Below are 20,084 nucleotides of genomic sequence, written 5' to 3'. Positions count from 1 at the left end.
GTTCTTTCCCTATCATCTTTGCTGCAATCGTAGAGTTGGCGCCTCTTGAATCTTTACGCTTAAGCTCTCTGAACGCTGCTGAACTAACACTTCACTGAATCTGTATCTATAAATTGACGCTCTCGGACTCTTTTCCTCTTGTAGTATTATTAGTCAACACTGAACTGATTTTTTCCTGTACAGTATAGTAAAGTAGAGAGTACCTGCTAGTAGTGAAACATTTGTAGAGCGAACAACGACAGCTAACATTCCACCACCAATGCTTTTCTCTGTTTCTCTTTCTCCCTTCTTTTCCCGGCAGGGCTCTCGTTGGACGTCGATTACGAGTACGAGCGTGGGCGTAAAGTAGCGGGCCCACTATCACCACTGATGCACCAGGACTCGGCCCAGCTATAGTTGTGTTAAAAAGAAATAAGAGAAAGCCCACAGCTTAGCTCGACATAATCCTAATATCGGCGTCATCATTAGTTTGTACAATCTCTAGTGTAAGCAAAAATCAAAGAAGAGCCGAGCACACGGCGTGAATGCGGTTACGAGAGCGAGAAAAAAATGCGGTAGCGCAGGGCCAATCTAAGGGCTGAGGTGGAGTGATTAAACTTTCGGTTCGTGGCAGGGAATTGTTGACCGGTATGCAGTCGAGGCGCGAAATGTGCTGTGTAAAATGTATTAGTCTGTTTATTACTTTGTGTTTTTTGCTCCTGAGTTTCCAGCATGATGTTGTGGTCGAGCTGTTAGTAAGGACATGAAGATTTATAATTCCGCTAGGAAAAGCTTCTGTTCTGTTTGCCCCCTTTTGTGGATGATGGTTTGAGGATTAATTTTAACAACAGTTACACTTTATTTCTACTGTTTTGTAAGAGGGGGAAACACAAGTCGATTTGCCCTCATTTTGTCGCCCTATTTTACATCACGCATATGTGTTTCTGTTACGGTGTTGATATGAAAGGCAAAAGTGTGAACTTTTAGAACGATTACACGTTTTTTGTTTTTGTTGGGATGGAAAGCTTTAAGCCGAACGCGAGCTTTCGTGGTTCGTTTCGGAGCACTTGGAACGCATAAAACCCCTTACACCTTACCTGTAGTTGTGACACAACGAACGTACGCCATTTTGTAGAATTGTTCGCTCGTAGTTTGTCCAGATAATTCTCCACAGTCTAGTCAACCGACGGACGGACGGACACACAAACACACTGAACAGGCGAGCACCCAGATAGCATCGTCTGGGCAGCAGCGGCAGCGCCGGCGGGTGTGGGAATTCCACTGCGCTAACTAATCTTGCGTCATTGGACGGTTGCGTTTGGTCAGTTTTAGTGTTGATAGCAGCGAGTTAAAGGAACAGAGAGTTACGCACGTCTACCGTCGTCGCCGGTGTATATTAGGACTGAAATGAAGGGAGGGAAAGGTTGGGCAGAGAAAACAAACAACACGTGGAGAAGAGGAGGGAGAAAGAGTATTTTTTGTCCGTGGTTCGCTTAGTCTACGACAAGAAAACCGAGTGATAGTAGGATTAGATTATCGATTAGGGTGGAGAAATGGAAAGAGAAGGAAGAGGAAATAATCGAGCAGCTAGTGTTGTGTGCATGTGTGTCGGACGGAGAAAACCATCAGCAGTAGCAGCAGCAGCAGCATGTACGAAAAAGGCTCCTACCAATATTAGCTTTCCTGCCGTGCCTGCTCTTTGGGTGATATGTTTTAAGTGTATGCGTGTAAAAATTATGTTAAAATAGTATGTTGCCAGAATTTAACAAACGCTATCGTTTTTGGCTTTGATTCGAGTTTAATAATCTACCTACACAGGAGGGAAGGAGGAGATGGTTCTAAAACTCGTTTAACATTCGTAAACAGTATGGTTAGAGAGTTTGCTAAACGGACGTTACTCTCAGTGTGTTGTTGGGAGCATTTTTACTTACACACATACAGACCGCAGGTAGTGAATTTTGTAAAAGATTTCCTTTCCATTACGCTGCTAATACGTTACAGAGACAGAGAGAGAGAGTGAAAAGCGCACTTTTAAAATACCAATATACACAGTACACCACACGGCGACGCCGCAAAGGAAAAATTTGTTGATTTACGTATGTGTGTATGCCGTTTAATTGGACTCTTCATATTGCAAGGTGGCATCCTGTGGAGAGAATTTAAAGATAATTACGCGCCATACACCAGCACGACGGGAGCATCTTTTTAGTGTGTAATATAACGCAACCAACAACTGCTGCAGCAATTCAAATGTACATGTAAAAAAAGAATGAAGAAAAAAAATTACAAAAAAAAACAAAGTTATAGCAGTATCAGAATTCAAGCAACCACAAGCCGAAAAAGGAACATAAATTAGCGATTTAATAGTGTCATGTGTTGATGCTCTCTTGTTACGCTGCAGAACGTCCAACATCGATCTATCGAACGAGATACGCAAACCCAACACAGACAACCACACACACACACTGTTAGTCCAAAGATTATGAATTAACTTGAACTACTAGTGGTAGAGCGTTAGTATTAAACAAAAAGGGCATCAGAAACATCCCGAGAATGCGAGTTTTTTTTTGTAAGATGCCAGTACGCCGACGATAACAGATAAACAGAAACAAAAACCAACAATAAATACCAACCCAAGCATATGTAATGGAAATTAACAATCCTCGTTTGTGCATCATGCATAAACCACGTGTGGGGCACACGTGCAAGGGGGGGGGAAAGTAGTAGCTCCACAAATTGTTTTTCTTTTTTCCACCCCCAAATTTCTCTGGGTGTGTGTGTGTAGAAAAAAGTGAGAAGAAAACGCATATTGCTGCGATAATCGAATGCCATTCGTTTCGTTTCTGTAGACTGCGCACAGTAGTAGCGCAAAAACGGTGCGTTTAAATCTCGCGTTTCTTTCTGCATACAAGAACAAAACAAAAGCAGCAATCGCAGCAATCGCTGCCGGCGTTATTGTTGTTGAACTGTTGTCTTTTTTCCCCTTCTTAATGTGTAAAACTCTCCCACACATTATTCGGCCCCCCCCCCCGGGGGCCCCAGACAGACTTAAGCATTTGCGCCCTTTTTCATATGGCCGCAAAGAAACGTACGCATCATCAGGAAGAGAGAATATTTGTTGACGTATTCCCATATTGCGTATATGCGAGTGCGTGCATGTAGCCGTTACGATACGCTTTTCCAATACGGTTACAATTTTCAAAACTTCCTTTCCCGCCATTTTTTGCGTTGTGTTCATTCTTCTCACCTAGGGCAGCATCTCGGTTTCACTTACTTACACTTACAGTACAAGTGTAAGTACGCCGAAGACGCATAGCGAGAGTAAGCAAACAAACAAACGGCATTATAACGACAAAAACAGCGAAATCAAAGCGTTACATACATATTTTTTCTCTTTCAATTAGCTTTCTTTCCCTCTCGCTCTCTCCTTCTCTTTCTTTCAAATGATGTTGATGCTTTCTTAGAAAGCAAAGCAAGAGAGGATAGAGAAAGAAAACTACTTGAAAGTGAACGTAGTACACAACAGCCCCAGTTAAGTAAATTTGTAAATTATAAGAGAACAAACAAAAAAAACGTGTGAAAAGGGTAAAATACGTGAAGCGAACACAGAGAAAGAGAAAGGAGTGTGGTAAAAGTACAGAAACGAATTCGGGTAGCAAAACTATGCAAAGTGCTGTTGTGTAAGAAAGAGAATGAATGTGTGTGTGTGTGTTTGAATGAAGAGAGAAAGAGTAAAGGAAAGGAAGTTGTGCTAGGCGAAAGGTAATAACCGTGTGAATCGTTGAATCGTTGTGGATAGAGCAGAATGGAATAGGTAAACGAATGATGAAAAGGAAGGGAAATAAATATTGGTAAAATAATTTGAACCAAATCCGCACGGAGTGAACGAACCCACTTTTCTCATGAAAGAAGCCAAACGCGAACGAAGGACACGCAAATGTGTTGTTTTAGTAACGAATCTGTCTTTTTTTTGGTCTGTATTATAATTTTAGGTTAAGCGGAGGACACTTTACGGCAGCAGCTGAACGTCGGAGTTCTCCCCGATCCAGGCGAGGAAGGAGGTGGTACGGGCAAAGACGGACGGCCAGTTAAGCTCGCAGCCGAGAGCGAGACCGAACGACACGACACCGAGCTGGACGGTCGTACCGTCGCGCACGATCGTCAGCGGACCGCCGGAATCGCCCTGGCAGGCACCGCGGCCAGAATCGCCCGACAGGCAGATGTTCTCCGGCTGCACCACGCCCGGGAAGCGCACCGAGCAGGCCAGGTTCGTCTGGATCGGGTTGTTGACGTAGCGCAGGATGGCCGACGCCTCCTGGATCGAGTCGGAGAAGCGCCCGAACCCGGACACGGTACCGATCAGGCCGGCAAAGTCGTTGCCCACATCGCTGAGGCGCGGCAGCGTCACCGGCTGGATGCGATCGCTGAAGGTGACGGGCGACACGACGCGGATGGTCGCAATGTCGTACCGGATGAGGGCCGGGTTCCAGTTCGGGTGCAGGCGGACGCCGCTCTGCTCGAACGCGATGCGCTGCTGACTCGGCTCGTTAACCGTACGGTCCTGGGCACCGTAGATGACGAGACCACCGTTCGAAACGTCGACACAGTGGGCAGCGGTCAGGACGTAGTTGGCAGTCAGCACGGAACCACCGCACAGCCCGGAACCGGTCGGGAAGGTGCTCAGGATGGCGACCTGGTACGGGAACTGGCCGGGCTGGGCAACGTAACCGTTGACGATGCGGGCGTTATCGCGGGCACCCGCCGGCATGTTGCGCACCTCGGTCAGGTACTGCTTCAGAAGGTCCTTGGGCAGGCGGCGCCAGTACTGGGGCATGCGGGTCATGGGGCGAACCTTCGACCAGTCGATATCGTCGGCGGCCATGACGGCGCACGCGAGCGCAAACAGCGCCAACAGGGAAAACTTCATCTTGATCACAGACACCCGATAAACACGTTCCGAAACGTCCCCTAACCTTTCTGTAACTAGTGTGTCGCAAGCGTTGCGGAAGGTTGTATTTATAGGCAATGTTCCGAGGTGGGGATTACTTGCAATAAGAAAAGGCTATCGGGGAGCGTTCCTGTGGTGTGTATTGACGTATCGCTGTGGGTTCTCCCGATAAGATCATCTCGCTCGGGATCTCTTAAGACGTATGTATGTTTGCTGGGTTGTAAGCTAGGGGATACATATCTCGGTAGCAGCATTATTGGGGGGAGGTAGCTGAACCAACGACGTTAAGATAATGAATAATCTCTTGCGCTCGATAAGTGGCAGTATACTACTGAAAGGTAATATACGGTCCAGCTTGACGTAAATATCGTAAAGGCAATCATCAGCTGGTTATTCCCGCACGATAAGCACTTGCTTCCCGTCTGTAATGTACAAACTATACATTTTGGGAGTGTTTTTTTGCTTTTTTTCTGGAAACAATTCCTGTGGTTTCATTGGAGATTGATAGCGAATTACATGAAATTACGTATTTTATATTTTGGTTATCTTATGCTCCAGATAATGCTGTGTCATGCATGTTTGGTGTTGGAAATTTAGCCTTCTTATCATTTGTTAGAGAACCGTAAGAAAGTTGTTCTCCAAAACCGTCTATAACCGACCGCGTGCGATGAATTTCAAAATTTGGTTAGTACGCGCACCTACCGCTCGCAGCGCTGCTGTCGCAAACGCTATCAGACGTTTGAGCAAACATTTGAACCGGAAAATCAAACGTCACACAGAGGACGGTTGGTTGACACGTTGTTTCGATACCGTGGGAATTCTGTAAACATTGCTGCAATAACGTAGTATTTAAAAGTGTTTGATAGCATTGATTAACAATTTTATGATTTTTTAAAAGTATTATAAAGGTGCTCGCGGGAGCTTGTCGCATGTTGCAAAATGCCATACACAATTCACCATCATGATCGTTTGGCACTTGATGTAGAGGTTCTTGATGTCGAGGCTCACCTTTCCCCGCCCCATGGAGTACATTCGCGCGTGGTAACCTTGAACGTTTTTATCAATTTGCACACTAAAACAACACAAGGCTCCCCATCCCTTTCCAAAATTTGCCACCATTCCCAATCGGGATCAATGATACGTGCAGCACTGTACGATAAACTGGCGGTTGAAGGCCAAAAATAAATGCGCCAACCGCGCTGCAGAGAACGAAAGCGAGTGATGCATACAATCCGGCCAAATTCCAGCCCACTGGCCCATTGACGATTGTAAGCTCCCCGCCCCATCACCTCCAACGGCGCCCGATTTACGCAAAGCGCACAAATTTGGCTTATCGCGCACGCTAGACTGATAGCAACAAACACATCGTGAACGAATAATGGTCCGTTTTCCCAAAAACCCGCTTCCAAGAATCGATTGAGCAGGCTGATAAGATGGATAAGGTGCATGTACTGTTTGGGAATTCTTTATCGGGTTCGGTCAATCCGCTAGACGCAGTGCGTGCTCTATATATAAAGGCTGCCTGTGCGCTTATCGCGACATCTTAGTTTGTTGCTTTACACGATGAGGAGCTTGATTGTGCTACTGTTGGTGACCGTTTCGATTGCGCATGGTGCGGCGTACAGTGTGCCGTCAACCGTCGATTCGATCGATTGGACACGTGTTAAACCGGTGGAAGAGCTTGATCACTACTGGACCCGCTTACCCCCAGAGCTGCAGGTTTACAGGAATGGCACTCATGGAACTCATCCGTCAGCTCGCATCACCAACGGACTGGAGGCACGTGTAGGACAGTTCCCGTACCAGGCACTGCTGCTGACCGAGTTCGGCATGTTCACCATCATGTGCGGTGGGACGGTGTTGACGCCTAACTTTATCCTCACCGCGGCACACTGCGTAATGCTCGATCAAACGACCAAAGCGACTGGTGGTATGGCCATCCTCGGTGCCCACAACCGGATGGTGGTGGAACCGACCCAGCAGCGGATACGCTTCGCAACCAGTGGCATCATCGTGCACCCTTCGTACACCGCCACCAACTTTCGCTTCGATGTGGCAATGGTGCGGCTCAATGCGCCGCTTCGCTTCAACAGTTACGTGCAGCCGGTACGACTTCCGGCCCGTACCGATCAGCGGCTTTTCGATGGCATAATCGGCACCGTCAGTGGCTTCGGACGGACGAATGATAAGGACGGGATACTGCCGTCCATTCTGCGCTACACAATCAACACGATCCTGAGCAACGGTGCGTGCGCGGCGCGGTGGGGCTCGTTGCTGGTGGAACCGCACAACATTTGCCTCTCGGGGGACGGTGGTCGATCGGCCTGTGTTGGTGATTCCGGTGGTCCGCTGACGATCGAAGAGTGGGGCGGCATCACGTATCAAGTGGGTGTAACATCGTTCGGATCGGGCAACGGGTGTACGGACGGGATGCCGACGGTGTACGGGCGTGTTAGCTACTTCTTGGATTGGATCAGAGCCAACTCGGATTGCCTCGCTTGCTGAGTGAGTGAGTGAGTGAGTGATTGTTTGTGTGACTGAGCGACAGCGAGGGATTAAAGGTGGATTTTTGTGATAAGGTTATGAAAGGTGCTCGTGTTCCTTAGGTGTGCAGATAGGAGGTAGATAATAGTTTAACCGCGCGGCTACATGAGGTGAAATATACAGCGAAATGAACTATTTGACAGCTGAAATATCTGACAGGTCCAGCTAAAAGGGTTGGGGGAGACACAACATCCGCTTTCGAAATTCTATTAAAAATAATATCTTCTTAAGCAGAACATTCCCTAATTGGAAGAAATTATGAACTGTTGACTCAAAATTGACGAAGTACTCGATATTGAAGTTATTTAATGGATTTAAATACGATTTTGTGGACGTTATTTGTTTACATTGCACATCAGTTGGTTGCTATGATGCTTTATCCGTCAGATATTTCGCCTGTCAAATAGTTCATTTCGCTGTATATTTCACCTCATGTGGCCTCGCGGTAACATGCCAGACAGTATGATACAGTAGTTTGCAGAAGGTCATATTAGGAGTCTATTTTATAGTGAAAGAATAGTTCTTATTAGTAGCATTTTGGAATGTAAATTGCATAAATGTAGGCGTTGTATCTGATCGTATACTCAATAAAATAGCTAAATTTTGTAAAAAAAAATGCCTTTTTATTGTTTAGAGCAATACAGTAATCTCTCAAAATGCAACCGCCACCTCCCAAGCAGAATAAACCATTTATTTTTAATCAACACCTTTTCATGGTATCAAATTGACCATAAAACGAAACGCGTAAACTGTTCACACTGCCGTCAGATCGCGGAGGAGGGGGTGGGGCGGGGTTTGCCGCTCTATTTCAGGTGCAAGAACCGATAGTAGCAAGAGCTCAGCATGCTGAAAGCAGCAGCCGGGGCAACTGTTGGCAACGCGCATTGCTCTCGAGAAGAACTCCCATCCCCCCGCTGTCAACGTCAATGCCAGAACGCGTCTTCATAAATCCGTACCAAGGGCACGGCACAAATACAAAACCAACCTCTCCCCGCAAAGCCTAAATTCGCCTAGGAGGTAGAGGGAGGGTTCTGTTACTATTTTTACCTCTACGCCACTGCCTGCTCAATCTTTCCAAAAAGGCAACAGCACGCGACGGACATTGATTGTGGTCGTCGTCGTCGTCGTCAGTCATCCCGAACTGTCGGAAGTCAGTGCGAGCAGTAGGCGAAGAAGCGGTACTCAAACGGTGTTTTCTTTACTGTCTGAGATAGGTTCATCATCCCTCTTCCATCATCAGCAGTAGCAGCAGCAGCAGCAGCAGGATGTAATAATGGCCGCTTAGTCACACCGGTGGGAATTTTCTCGCAGCAATTAATGCGCAACGTACACAAACATGACGAGGACAGTTTAATTGTGGCTCGTCAGCTGTGTGTTATCTTTTGATAGTCACAAAAGAAAGAAAAAAAACCACAGTACGATTGATGAATAAGCTTGTTTTTAATCTTACGCTCTCTCGCCTTTGATTTCCATCTTTATCGCCAAACAATCTCTCTCTCAGTGCGCTCGACCGGGAAGACACTCACCAGGTGCTCACACACGAATTTCTCTCTCTCTTGCTCTCCGTCAAGACACGCACGCCACTGACATTTCCACACAGACACTCAGCACACATGGATGCGTATGCGCACTGGCACCACTGCTTTGGTTAGGCGGCTTGCGCAAGTGCACTCACCGCACCTTTAAGGGGGAGGAGGTCCATTAAAACAGTCGCACCAAGAGCCGGGCGCCTTCAGTCGGAAGTCAGGACTTGAGCAGCAATCGTGTGATAGCTACAGGTTAGGGAGCAATTGTGTTTGTGTATGTGCGATTGTGTGCTTGTGTGACGTGTTGTGTTGGAAACGGTCCTTTTTTAAATGGTTTATTTTGCACTTTTTTCCTTTCTTGTCCAATCGAACCGATAGGGAATCAGTGTTGTGTGGTAGAGTGAGAGAAGCAGATACAGAGCGGAATCGAAAGCAGTGGCCGTGTGTGTAGTAGCACTAGAAAAACGTCCGTCAAACGTTTACACATACCTTAGGTAGGTTTTTGTACGACTGTGTGTATATATGTGTGTGTGTGTGTGTGTGTGTGTGTGTGTGTGTGTGTGTGTGTGTGTGTGTGTGTTTTGAAAGTCTTTGGAGAGACCTTCGGAAAACTGTTCAAGCGGAAGCGCGATCAAACGCGATCAAATTATAGACGCCAGTGTAAATGGGGCCGGCGTTTTCAATTCATTCCGCTGCTGCCAATACAAATTTCAAGTGGTTTTTGCTTTCAAGGCAAACAGAGAGAGAGAGTGGGAAAAAGGGAAGGGAAAATTTCCATCCAAAACACGACGTTTTGAAAAATGAACTGAATGGGCGAACGGGGAACGGCTCTAGTGAGTGATCACGTAATATTTTTACTTTATGATCTCACACTGTGGCTGAGGTGACTGAGGGAAAATGTGTTTTCCACTGTTTTTGTTGTTGTTGCTTACTTTACAATCTCCATGTGGAGCTTGAGACAATCAGCTGTCCATCTTGGCTGGTAGCATCGGTTTATTCACCCGATCTCCCTCCGTCCCGCTTTGATGATTTATTGTCGGGCGCAACAATTTACCAGATGGCGCAAAGGGGAATGGCTGCAATTACTATTTTTAATGTGCAACAATTGTGCAAAAATAGGTCCCCCACCTGACCTGACCCCACAGCAAGCGGCAGAGCGGCTCTGACTGAAATTATGCAGATGTTTATAAGCTGCTCACTGTGCTGCATTAAATGCCTAAAATTAGCATCCCTTTTTGTTTTAGGAGGCTTTGAAATGATCATGGAGACGCCTGGTCGTTCACGCGAATCGTAATGGAGAAGCCTGGTCGTTCATTCGCAACGATGTGTGTGTGGGATAGATAAACACAAGCTTTGGGCAAAAAAAGTGATCCTATTTTTTTATCACTCTCTTCTTTAATGTTTCACGTGAAACATTCACACACATAAAAACCAATTACTTGTCACGCTTAACTAATTTTAGTTTGGCCACCACACACCGTGCCTGAAGGAATGCATCGAACCTCATCGTTGGGTGAGGTTAAGAGACACGGCACAGCAAACGGAATCACACTGCCTTTCCCACCGCTCTCATTCTTAAGACGGCTGAACCGGTTGATTCCTGCTGGCGGTGAATGGTGATGATTCTCACGCGCTAGTTGCTGAGGAGCAACCTCCCCCAGCTTGCTTCGACCACGGGTTTTTGCCCGCACGGATGGACGACACGAAAACGTGTCGCGCACACTAGATGAGTGCGTCTATTTTCGATACGACCGTACCGTACCTTGGCTGCCGGCGCCCCCATTCCCTCACTCACCGGACAACTGGGACCGGGTTATGCCTTATAATACCTCCCCCTAAACTAGCCATAAATGCCCTCAGCAGCAGTGTGGGATTTGCCACACACATGGTGAGGGAGAGGTGATCTAAGTCAAGGTTTATGATGGGTTTCGTGCTCAAAGTTGCGTATGTATGTAATCTTACCCCCCCCTCGATGCCGAGACACGTTGCCCTAATTCGGCGCGGAGCTAAGTGGAGCTGGGTTGGGATGTTGCAATGGGCGCGTACGGTTTTGGCGCGGATGCCCCGAGCGACAACGGCCGATGGTGATGGGTTCGCCTAATTAAGTGCTCCGTTGAGCGACATCAGAATTGAGTGACGTGCAGTCCCTTGAAGGCGAAGGAAGGTGAGAGAATTAGGGGGAAGATGCATCATTTCCCCGTGTCTTAAACGAGCACACTGTGTTTCGAAGATGCAAGCGAGTGCGTTATTTTCAGCCACACGCTTTACGTTCCTTTCATGCTGTTGACCCTATTCTAGCCCGAAGTGCAGGGGGAAGATGATGGGACGCTTGAAATAGCTAGGGAGGAGGAGGAGAAGGAGGAAATGAAAATAATTCATTCTTGTGCGCTTTGCCAGACGCCCGGTGGACGAAGGAATGCAGATTAATTAGGCTAGCATCAAATAAACAATTCCCGCTTCTAATCGGTCGTAGCGAGATGGCTTGGGGTTGTGTGTGTGTGTGTGTGTGTGTGTATTTATCTTCTGGGCAGCTTCTAACCTTGCCCAACAAAGGCAACAAACAAGTGGCGATTACTGCTTAGTGGGTTACCCCGGGCAACAAGACAGCTCTTTCACGCGCTCTATATATCCCTCTCTCTCTCCCACCGAGACCAGCTGACGGCTCTTTCCGTTACGAAGGGTAAATAATTTTAATGACAGTCTCTCATCGCATCGAACAATTGTAGTTTATTTGTTTAATATGTTTATTTACAAGGCTTCGGTGTGAATTGCGGTATGCATTGCCGAGGGACTGGTGCGACGCACGATGGCCAATGGCCTGACGCACGATGGCAACCAACATTCCAATAATAATCACTTCCAGATCCGGTCGGTCACTGAAACTGATCGGAATGGTGGAATGGTTGCAGGAAGATAGAGACGGGACTCGTCAAGAACCACAAGGTGGTTGTTTATCGGGGTCGTACGCATTACGGCTTACGCCATTAACACAATGTGCACGGCTGTTGGTCGTGAAATGCGTTGCTCATGGTCAAAGCAGGCTTGGACGGGTTTGGAGAACGGTGGCAGTAGAACAAATCGTAAATAGTGGTGTGTTTACATGAACGCTAACGGATTTGTCAGTTTGGAGCAAGAGCGGGCAAGAGTGGTTTTGTGAGTTGGTGGTCATGATGTTTTGTCAACAACTGTATTAATAATGATTTATTTTGGGACTTGTATGAACAATACTTGATAAGCATTATTGAATGGATTTTAGTACAAAATTAGAAGAGCGCCTAAATCTAGGCAATTTTTAATCATTCAACATACAACTAATTGCTGGAATTGCCTTTTCTTTCCAGGTAAACTAACCACAACTCCCGCGCGGGAAGAAACAAGCAGACAACCATCAACGCATCAACAGTCACCATGAGTGCTCGCCGAGGACTTCGCACGCGCGTGTACGACGCCAACATGAGCATGGTCGAGAACAACTATCGGGCCGCGCTGGAGCGTCTCGAGAAGAGCCGTCGCGCACCGTAAGTATGAAGATGGATGCGTTGGCCCTTGCGAACCGAAGCGCTACGCCGGACAGCTGTCCCCTTGCGATCAACTTTGACGTCAGGGCATGTCCGAAACGTCCGGCAGGCGCGGTGTGCGCATGATGTAAACATTAATTTCCTCGGTCAATGAATCGGGCGGCGGTACCGGTTCGTTTGCAAGGCCAACGAACGGCGATGTTTCCTTTTCGATCTTTGGACGTGATCTTGAACTGATGGTGTTATTTTTTCCCTCCCTTTCCTTTTTTTCTCTTCGTACTCTCCCTCTCTCTCCCAGGTCGCTCGATCGGGAGGTGAAGCCACGCGCCTCCCCGTTCGTCAGCCGGTACGACTTTAATGGGGCCGATCTGGACGAGGAGCTGCAGGTCGCCCGCAGCCGCGCCTCGCGCGTAATCCACGAGAAGTCGACCATCGACCAGCGGGCGGAGCAGTTCCGCAGCTCGAGCCTGGCGCCGGCCCCGGTCAGCTCGGCCCTGGCGCTCGAGGGCGAGTTCGACGATCAGGTGAGATTCAGACGGTTTCTGTTGCGACGCTCGTGGGTCAACCACAACAACAGCGTCATTTACGTAGTGCCGCTACCGAGCGATGCGAGCTACTTCCCGCGTTGCTACTACGACTACTACTCCAGCTGCTGCTGAGGATGAGGTTTCGCTCTCCATCCTGCTCTCCTCCACCTCAATGTTACCCAATGTGTGGTGTGTGTGTGTGTGTTTGTGTTCATGAAGAATACTTATGAGAAGTTGCTCATACTCTGTGACATAGTTGACAGTCTTGATGAGAGAGTTGAACAGGAAGGTAACAAAAAGTTCCTAAATGAATGGATTTTGCACATCGGATTGCATAGTTTTAGGCGCAAAGTGTTCTAAAACACACTTCAATGCAATGTTGTTCACCAAATTGTTCTACTTTCTCAACAAGTTTGTCAACCACGTGACTATGTGTTCCCCTCCCCCGTTTTAACCCTAGCCCACACACCGCCACCCTCTTTCTCCCCTACTCTCCACGTTTCGTGTCGTACTAATTGTTACTACCACCAAACCGCGACCGCGATTCAAATATGTTTCCAACGAACCGTTGTGTAGAGTATGTCCTCGCTTTACACAAAAGCAAGCTGGATTGTTGACAATGCCGTTACCTGAGTTCTTTTACGTACAAGTGACATACAAAAAAACAAAACAACATTATAATTTAGGTCTTTAGAAGCAAGGAACAGACGCCGTTAGTCACAAATCGGATTGTTTGTAGAATGTTTTGTGATGTTCCGCCGTACAAAATTGAGTAGAAATCGATTCGAAACGCACACAAAACAGAAACCAAAACGACGCTTAGCGAGCGAAACTAATTAGCGAACGAATTTGAACGTTTTTAGTAGTACAATGTGTGAAGGAGGAGCAAAAGCAAAGCAACAAAAAGGAAGGGAGAACATGATACGCTTAAAATGTTGCCTGCCACAGTAGTATTGTTTTTGGATTGTTTGTAGTTTGTAGGAGTTTACAAAGCATATACAGTAGCTTGTAAGGAACGAAACACCAATAGGTGGAATAGATTGAGAACGAGCTAGAAAAGCTAAACAAAATAGGCATTGACCTTCTGGTTTTTAGAACAAATGTTTAGAACAAAACGTGTTAGTATCCGTGTAAAACTGAAAGGCTGTTTCCGTTCCAATTTCGATCCGTGCTCCAACGCCATCGCACGAAGCATGTCAGTAGCGTCTCTCTACTAGCACACGGTACCGTATAAGGGCAAAACAAAAATGTTATGATCAAATCTTGTTGTTGTATCCCCATCTACCATCTCTACAACCAACTGCCCTCCCCCACTCCGTCCCATAGCCCACCATCAAACTCCTTTTCCGGTGGTTGAAAGGACGCGACACGTGAATAAAATGTGATATGATTCGGGCAGAACAATGTTCGTTTCCACGCGCACGTCTCGATGTGTTTTAGATTCGTTTTCTTTTTTCCCGCTGTCGTCGAGTATGTGTGTGTATGTGTGTTGGCGATCGTTACCGTAAGTTTGCTTGGTACGTTTGGATCATGCTTGGTCGATCGTTTGCAGTTTGCAGCCACATCGCCATGCCTCACCATGCGCTAGAACCGCCACATGTATACCATTCGTTTTGTTTGTCCATTTCACATCATGAGTGAAGAGAGTTTGTTTGTTTTTTTCGTGATGATAGAAGCCAGGCTTTAGTAGCTTTAGGATTTATACTATACTTTTGGAACGCAAAAATTACCACATAAAACTCTATTGGAACTCTCTAAAAGATATTGTGTGCAAAGGAACAAAATGGCTGGAAACATATTTAATCAAAATTTGAAAAAGGATCGATCCACATAAATTGCATGTCATACTAAACGTTTACTAATGATGTACTAATGTTTCACTAATAGTATTATAACAGGAGTGTATCCCTTTCCCTCATCTCTGTCCATTTCCTTTTTAACGTGCATTTTAGTGGCTCATGTACATGTCATTTCAACGCAACTGTGATGAAAATATCCGAAAATGCAATGCAAAATGAATTACAAAGGAATCGCCAACAGATGACAGTAATGTTGTAGAGTGTGTTTTATGATCATCAGAAACGAATTTTAGTACAAGCTTCCCTATCTTCTCTGAAAGGCATTGAAGGATGCATAGTAGTTCTTCATTTCACCAATTCTTCATTGGCAATTTCTGAGTAGTGGTCAAGAATATTATCCACTTATTATCCTTAAAGGCTAAGCCGGTCTCGTAGTACAGTCGTCAACTCGTACGACTTAACAACATGCCCGTCATGGGTTCAATCCCCAAATAGACCGCACCGCCATACGTAGGACTGTCTATCCTGCTATGGGGGGGAATCAATTAGTCACTGAAAGCCAAGCCCACAAGTGAGTACAGGCAGGCCTTGACCGATATCGGTTGTTGAGCCAAAAGAAGAAGAAGAAGAAGAAGAAGAATCCTTAAAGGCTGCGTACTAAAGTTTTCAATCAAATGATTACTAAAGCTGCTAGACACTTAGTGCTTCGTCTGTACTAAAAACCGAATGATTCCTACGAGTTACGACGAAGGCAGCTATTTAAGCTAAAGAATATGAGTCAATTTTCAAAGTCAAACCTTGATGAAGGCCTCATCAGTCTTAAATTACAAAAAAAAACCAAAAATTTGCTTTTGAATTATGTTTGTCCTTAGCCCAGTTCCTAAAGCTAGCACAACATAGCCAAAACCTTATTCTCTTACGACAAAGCGGCTTTCCGGCGCACTTCAGCACAACTGATAAAAAAATACACCAATCCCCTAGACAAGGCCAAGTCACTTAAATTTTCACGATGATCTCATCGCCCGGCTCATCGGCTTGAGCACAAAGTCAAAACAAAGATTGATGACGGTGGTTTATGTTGGCTGTGTCAAACAAGTGCCTTGACATGACTCTTCGGTCTTGGGACTTGGGAGAAAAAACATTAGTGTGTTCACCTTTTTTACCGTCAGACCGTTCAGACTTTGCAAATGTGTTGTTATCATGTTCGTGGGAGAATGTTTTGGTTTTTGCCAATGCCAACAGTGCTAATTTTAGAACAAATTATTATTATAAAAAGGTGCAGGGGAATGAAGAACGAATCGGACAGTAATTATTTTAAATAACATGCCATAGACTGCATTGCAATGATAAATGTGCATTTTTTGCTGCCCGGCAAGCCTCATTACCTGTTCAGCATCCTCATAATTCTCTCACCATGCACACCGCAAAAAAAGCAACTCAATTACCCAGCAGAAGATGGCCAAATACAAGCCAAACCGCTCGCACAATCAGCTGATTGATGGCTCTCGGCGATATTTTGTCACAACGGTGTGACTGAACCCTCCTTTCCTGCATCTAGCAGGCCATGCTGACTCAGTGCCATCGTGTGTTTCGAAGGTATTTGCAAAGCTCCGCAGTCCGCAGCCGAGGCGTGGGATGAGTAAGATTTTATTTTCATTTGCCCCCGCCCGCCCAGACCGTCCACCTCTTTCTGTAGGTTCGTTATCGGGTACTGTGCGGCTTTTGTTGTTGTTGTTGCTGTTGCCACTATTACCCACCGGTGTGCGGTGTGGCGATAATTTTAAAAATATCCTCCCCATCGCCCGAGGAAGAACTCGACACGGTGCCACGGTTTATGGCCCGTTCCCGCTCCACACATCCCTCTCCTGGGTATGGGTAAGCGAGAGCGAAACAGGCCCAACAAGCCCAAGCGATGTCTTGGTTTTGGTTCCTCCCGTTTTTTCCCCTTTTTCTTGTATCCCTCAAACCCCCCTACCGGTACACGTCGCTTGCTTCGATGCGTTAAAAATAAATTCCTCGCAAATGGCAAACATCGGTCCTCTCGGTCCACGGCAAAGCAATCCGCCCGCTAATTATAATGTACCGTCGAGCGGTTGGTGGCGTGTCGCATCCCTCCCTCCCTCCCCCACCCGCGACGGAACACACCGTCAACATTCTTGCCGGTGGTGGGTTCGAACGATTGTTTCCTACGCAGCGTATTGTATTTTCCGTTGCACAGGAATTTGTTGTGCCTTTTGTGCCGTAATGTTGCTTCTTGGTGCACGCCGGGCTTGAATTAAATCCTCAATGGATGAGTAATTTTTAAGCACAGCACACAAAATAGATTTTTTTTACGGGCTGGCGGTAATTATTCGAAGCTCGAAGGAAGAAGAAGGAGGCCGTAAGTGGGGAAGGATTTTAATGGCAATTGTTTAATTACTGGTGAGATTTACTGGCGCATTAACTGTTCCTTTTGAGTTGATTTTATCGATTAACCACCAACAGTGCATTAATGGCGAAAAGGTTCAAATGATTCTATTTTAATAAATATTTGTTTGAGCATAATTTGCCTGCTTACTTATCCGATTTACGCATCAAATTAAATTAAAAACAGTATAAAGATAACTTCAAACACAATCTTCTTCGGAAGCAATTTTCTAACCACTAAAACTGTCCGCTTCCCGTTGCATTCTGGTTTGCAAAATTAAACTTTTCGTCGCATTATGTCATAAAAAAGAATTATCTTTTGGCACCTCAGCAACTAAACTCAAGCTTTTCCTTTGCACAATGCGTTTTCCCGTCTCTCTCTCTCTCTGCTCACAGGTCCAGGCGACGCTAGACCGTATCCGTGCCAGCAAGAATCTGCTCAGCCAGCTGCAGTCGGACGATGCCCTGGAGTCGTACCGGTCCGAGACGCGCTCGAAGCTGAGCGAACAGACTGCCCGCAAGCTGGCGGACAAGATGGCGATGGTGAACAGCGACGAGGATGACTTTGTCTCCACCGGCATGACGGCACGCAAGGCACTCAAGGTAAGCTTCCGCCCTGTTGCAAGCGGGGCGGTGAAGTAGAGCCACTCCGGGAAATGGGTGTTAAGTCCTCATTCCATCATGTTGAATGACACGCCACGGAGGCAGTAGAACGTTCTTTGCTTGCGATAAAGAGAGTTTAAGAGGTCGAGGAGTTGCTTTTAAAAATGTGTGTAAATGAGAGTAAAGTGAGGAAGGTTTAACATTCCCTTTAAATTAGTATGATTTAATGCTAATCAACATTAAATTTTGGTTTAAAGCAGAACGATCGTTCATAAAACATCTTCAATTGACGTAAAACAAATCCAAATTACGCCTAAAGCTATGCAATTCTCCTTACAAGTTATTTTAAATTATTCAAGTAAACGCCTAAAATTATGCAATTTTCCTCAAAAGGAGCCATTTTCACTCTTTAAGAGTGACAAAGCTAGGATCGTTCTATAAACCCTCTTTCTTGCGAGTTAAATCCATCATAAATCTTCATCTTCTATGCTTCATTCACATCTACATCTTAATCTGCTCTTAGCACAACCACCAAACCGCATACTAAACGCTTTTGTATCATGCTTGGCCGCTTCTTCTTTCCACTGCTTTCTTTTCCGGGCTATCGCATCGACTCGTCCCCGTCCTGCCCTCACTCCCCCTCCTGTATGCTTCTACCATAACCTTCCTCTACAATCCGGAATGATGCTGATGCCGGCGACGGTTCCCGTTCCCTTTGGTGTACAGTACAAATACCGCAAATATCTCCCCCGGGACTAAGTGCTGCCCCAACGATGGACGTGTAGCCGGGGTTGCGTTGGACACGAGCGTGCTGCCAGTTTGGAGCCAGCCAGCAGCACGCTAAGCAATCCCGCAGGAGACAACACAAAAAGCAAATCGTGTACAGCCCCCCAGGTGTCAAAAAGCATTTAAAAATGCACTTTAAAGAAGCTGATTTTGTTGTGCGAATTGCATACTTCATTGCCGTGGGACGACTCATTACGCTTTTGCTGACTCATTCAAACCAGATTGTCACCTGCAAATCCTTCTACTTTACGGCATCCTATCATCTCCCATCACCCATTTTTTTTCAAAAACGTTTAAATGTAGATCCCTCCGTTTTGACCGGCTCCCCTTGTTGTATTTTCCCGCCCTTGTTTTTTTTGTCCCCTTCATCCGTGATTTTTCCTGCCACTGCTTCTGACCCTACTGTCGGAATGCTGCAGATCCGTGCCAGCACCGAATCGTCCTCGGTGGCCAAGAGCTCGCAGGCGCTCAAGTGGAAGGACGAGACGGCCGAATCGTACGCGAGCAAGCGGGCGAGCGCAACCAAGGCCCGGCTGCAGGACATCGACCAGGAGATGGAGGAGTTTGAGGCGAAGCAGGCGGCCCGTGCTCGCCGTAACGCTCAGCTGAAGCAGCTGCTGGCGGAGACGGCCGCCCAGGACATTGTGCCGGCGAGTCTGAGCGAGCACGCGGACGGCATGAAGGTGACGACCGGCGTGCTGAAGGTGAAGACGACGCAGAAGAAAATGGTCAGCTTTTAAGGGAGGAAGAGGTGAGGGAGGGGGAAAAGAAACTTTGTCCAAACAGGCGCGCGCGCGTTTGTGTGTGTGTTGTTGACGTTTTAGTTTGAATCTCTTGCATTCTTGTGTAATATTTTTCTGTTGTTGTGGTAATACGTACAGTTTTGTAGGGCCAATCAGATCTAGCTGGTAAGATGTTAGTTACTATCCCAGAGAATGAGAGATAAAGGAGATTAGGGAGAGGAGAGCAGCCGAAGCAAGGCGCAATGTCTCTATGTAAGTGTGTGTAAAAAAAAAGGTATAAAATGCGAATCTCCTGGGAGTGCGAGGAGAAAGCAGACAGAAGGACAGATTAGGAGGAAAGTAAATCGGGAACCAAATCGGCCATAAACCGATGCAGCTAATGGATGCTTTTCTTTAAAGACAGCAATATATTTGTACTAAACATCACTGAAGCGTGCGTCTGTGTTTTTGTCGTACGCATACGAGTCTCGTGAGACCGTTTTATGTGTTTAAAATGAGAAAAGTGTGTGTGTGCTGTATTCGGGCAAAAGTATTTTGCTTTCCCTTGTCGTTCGTTTCGTTCTTGTGTGATACTTCCGCGTGTCGCCTTACACGGCGAGGCACACGACGACACCAGTCGAAGCGTGAAGTTAGCCAAATGGGAAAACATGATGCATAATAAATGATGTTTATTTACTTGTGGCGTGTATTGGCATGTTTTTTTAG

General features: G+C 46.4%; 4 protein-coding genes across 14 annotated transcripts in view; 3 read left to right on the top strand and 1 right to left on the bottom strand.

Annotated features, from left to right (window-relative positions):
• Positions 1-3,850, top strand: part of LOC120953176 (hippocampus abundant transcript 1 protein) — a 32,656-nt gene extending 28,806 nt beyond the window's left edge. For 8 of the 10 annotated variants that reach the window (XR_007451930.1, XR_005751358.2, XR_007451929.1 and 5 more), the window contains one exon: positions 302-3,850. Coding sequence is in view for 5 of the 10 variants with exons in the window: in XM_040372905.2 (XP_040228839.1) it covers positions 302-396 (95 nt within the window). In the remaining 5 variants the exon portion in view is untranslated. The remainder of the gene's footprint in view (positions 1-301) is intronic. The other 2 variants (XM_040372902.2, XM_040372900.2) reach the window with 1 other exon arrangement.
• Positions 3,851-3,919: 69 nt separating this feature from the next.
• On the bottom strand, positions 3,920-4,990 carry LOC120953179 (brachyurin-like). Its single transcript, XM_040372909.2, has one exon. The coding sequence runs from the start codon at positions 4,904-4,906 to the stop codon at positions 3,989-3,991; it is 918 nt and encodes a 305-aa protein (XP_040228843.2). The 5' UTR covers positions 4,907-4,990; the 3' UTR covers positions 3,920-3,988.
• An 836-nt stretch (positions 4,991-5,826) lies between these two features.
• Positions 5,827-9,250, top strand: LOC125906492 (brachyurin-like). The gene has a single exon (XM_049605391.1). The coding sequence runs from the start codon at positions 6,491-6,493 to the stop codon at positions 7,430-7,432; it is 942 nt and encodes a 313-aa protein (XP_049461348.1). The 5' UTR covers positions 5,827-6,490; the 3' UTR covers positions 7,433-9,250.
• On the top strand, positions 9,144-19,805 carry LOC120950970 (uncharacterized). Of its 2 annotated transcripts, XM_040369418.2 has the most exons (6): positions 9,144-9,249; positions 9,376-9,491; positions 12,339-12,515; positions 12,814-13,039; positions 17,644-17,850; positions 19,056-19,805. In XM_040369418.2, exons 3-6 carry the CDS (start codon positions 12,406-12,408, stop codon positions 19,374-19,376), a joined length of 864 nt encoding a protein of 287 aa, XP_040225352.2. In that variant the 5' UTR covers positions 9,144-9,249; positions 9,376-9,491; positions 12,339-12,405; the 3' UTR covers positions 19,377-19,805. The 2 variants fall into 2 exon arrangements, with proteins under 2 accessions (XP_040225352.2, XP_040225353.2); XM_040369419.2 differs by lacking the exon at positions 9,376-9,491 and having other exon boundaries at positions 9,168-9,249.
• Positions 19,806-20,084: the final 279 nt, after the last annotated feature.

This window comes from Anopheles coluzzii, chromosome 2, assembly GCF_943734685.1.
Source record: "Anopheles coluzzii chromosome 2, AcolN3, whole genome shotgun sequence".
NCBI lineage: Eukaryota > Metazoa > Arthropoda > Insecta > Diptera > Culicidae > Anopheles > Anopheles coluzzii.
Note: the sequence above shows the minus strand (reverse complement) of the source record. Positions and strands in the feature narration are given on the sequence as shown.

Coding starts and splice junctions, on each gene's coding strand:
- LOC120953179 (XM_040372909.2), bottom strand. CDS start 4,906: ATGAAGTTTTCCCTGTTGGCGCTGTTTGCGCTCGCGTGCGCCGTCATG.
- LOC125906492 (XM_049605391.1), top strand. CDS start 6,491: ATGAGGAGCTTGATTGTGCTACTGTTGGTGACCGTTTCGATTGCGCAT.
- LOC120950970 (XM_040369418.2), top strand. CDS start 12,406: ATGAGTGCTCGCCGAGGACTTCGCACGCGCGTGTACGACGCCAACATG. Junction 13,040..17,643: donor AGGGCGAGTTCGACGATCAG/GTGAGATTCAGA, acceptor CTCTGCTCACAG/GTCCAGGCGACGCTAGACCG. Junction 17,851..19,055: donor CGGCACGCAAGGCACTCAAG/GTAAGCTTCCGC, acceptor GGAATGCTGCAG/ATCCGTGCCAGCACCGAATC.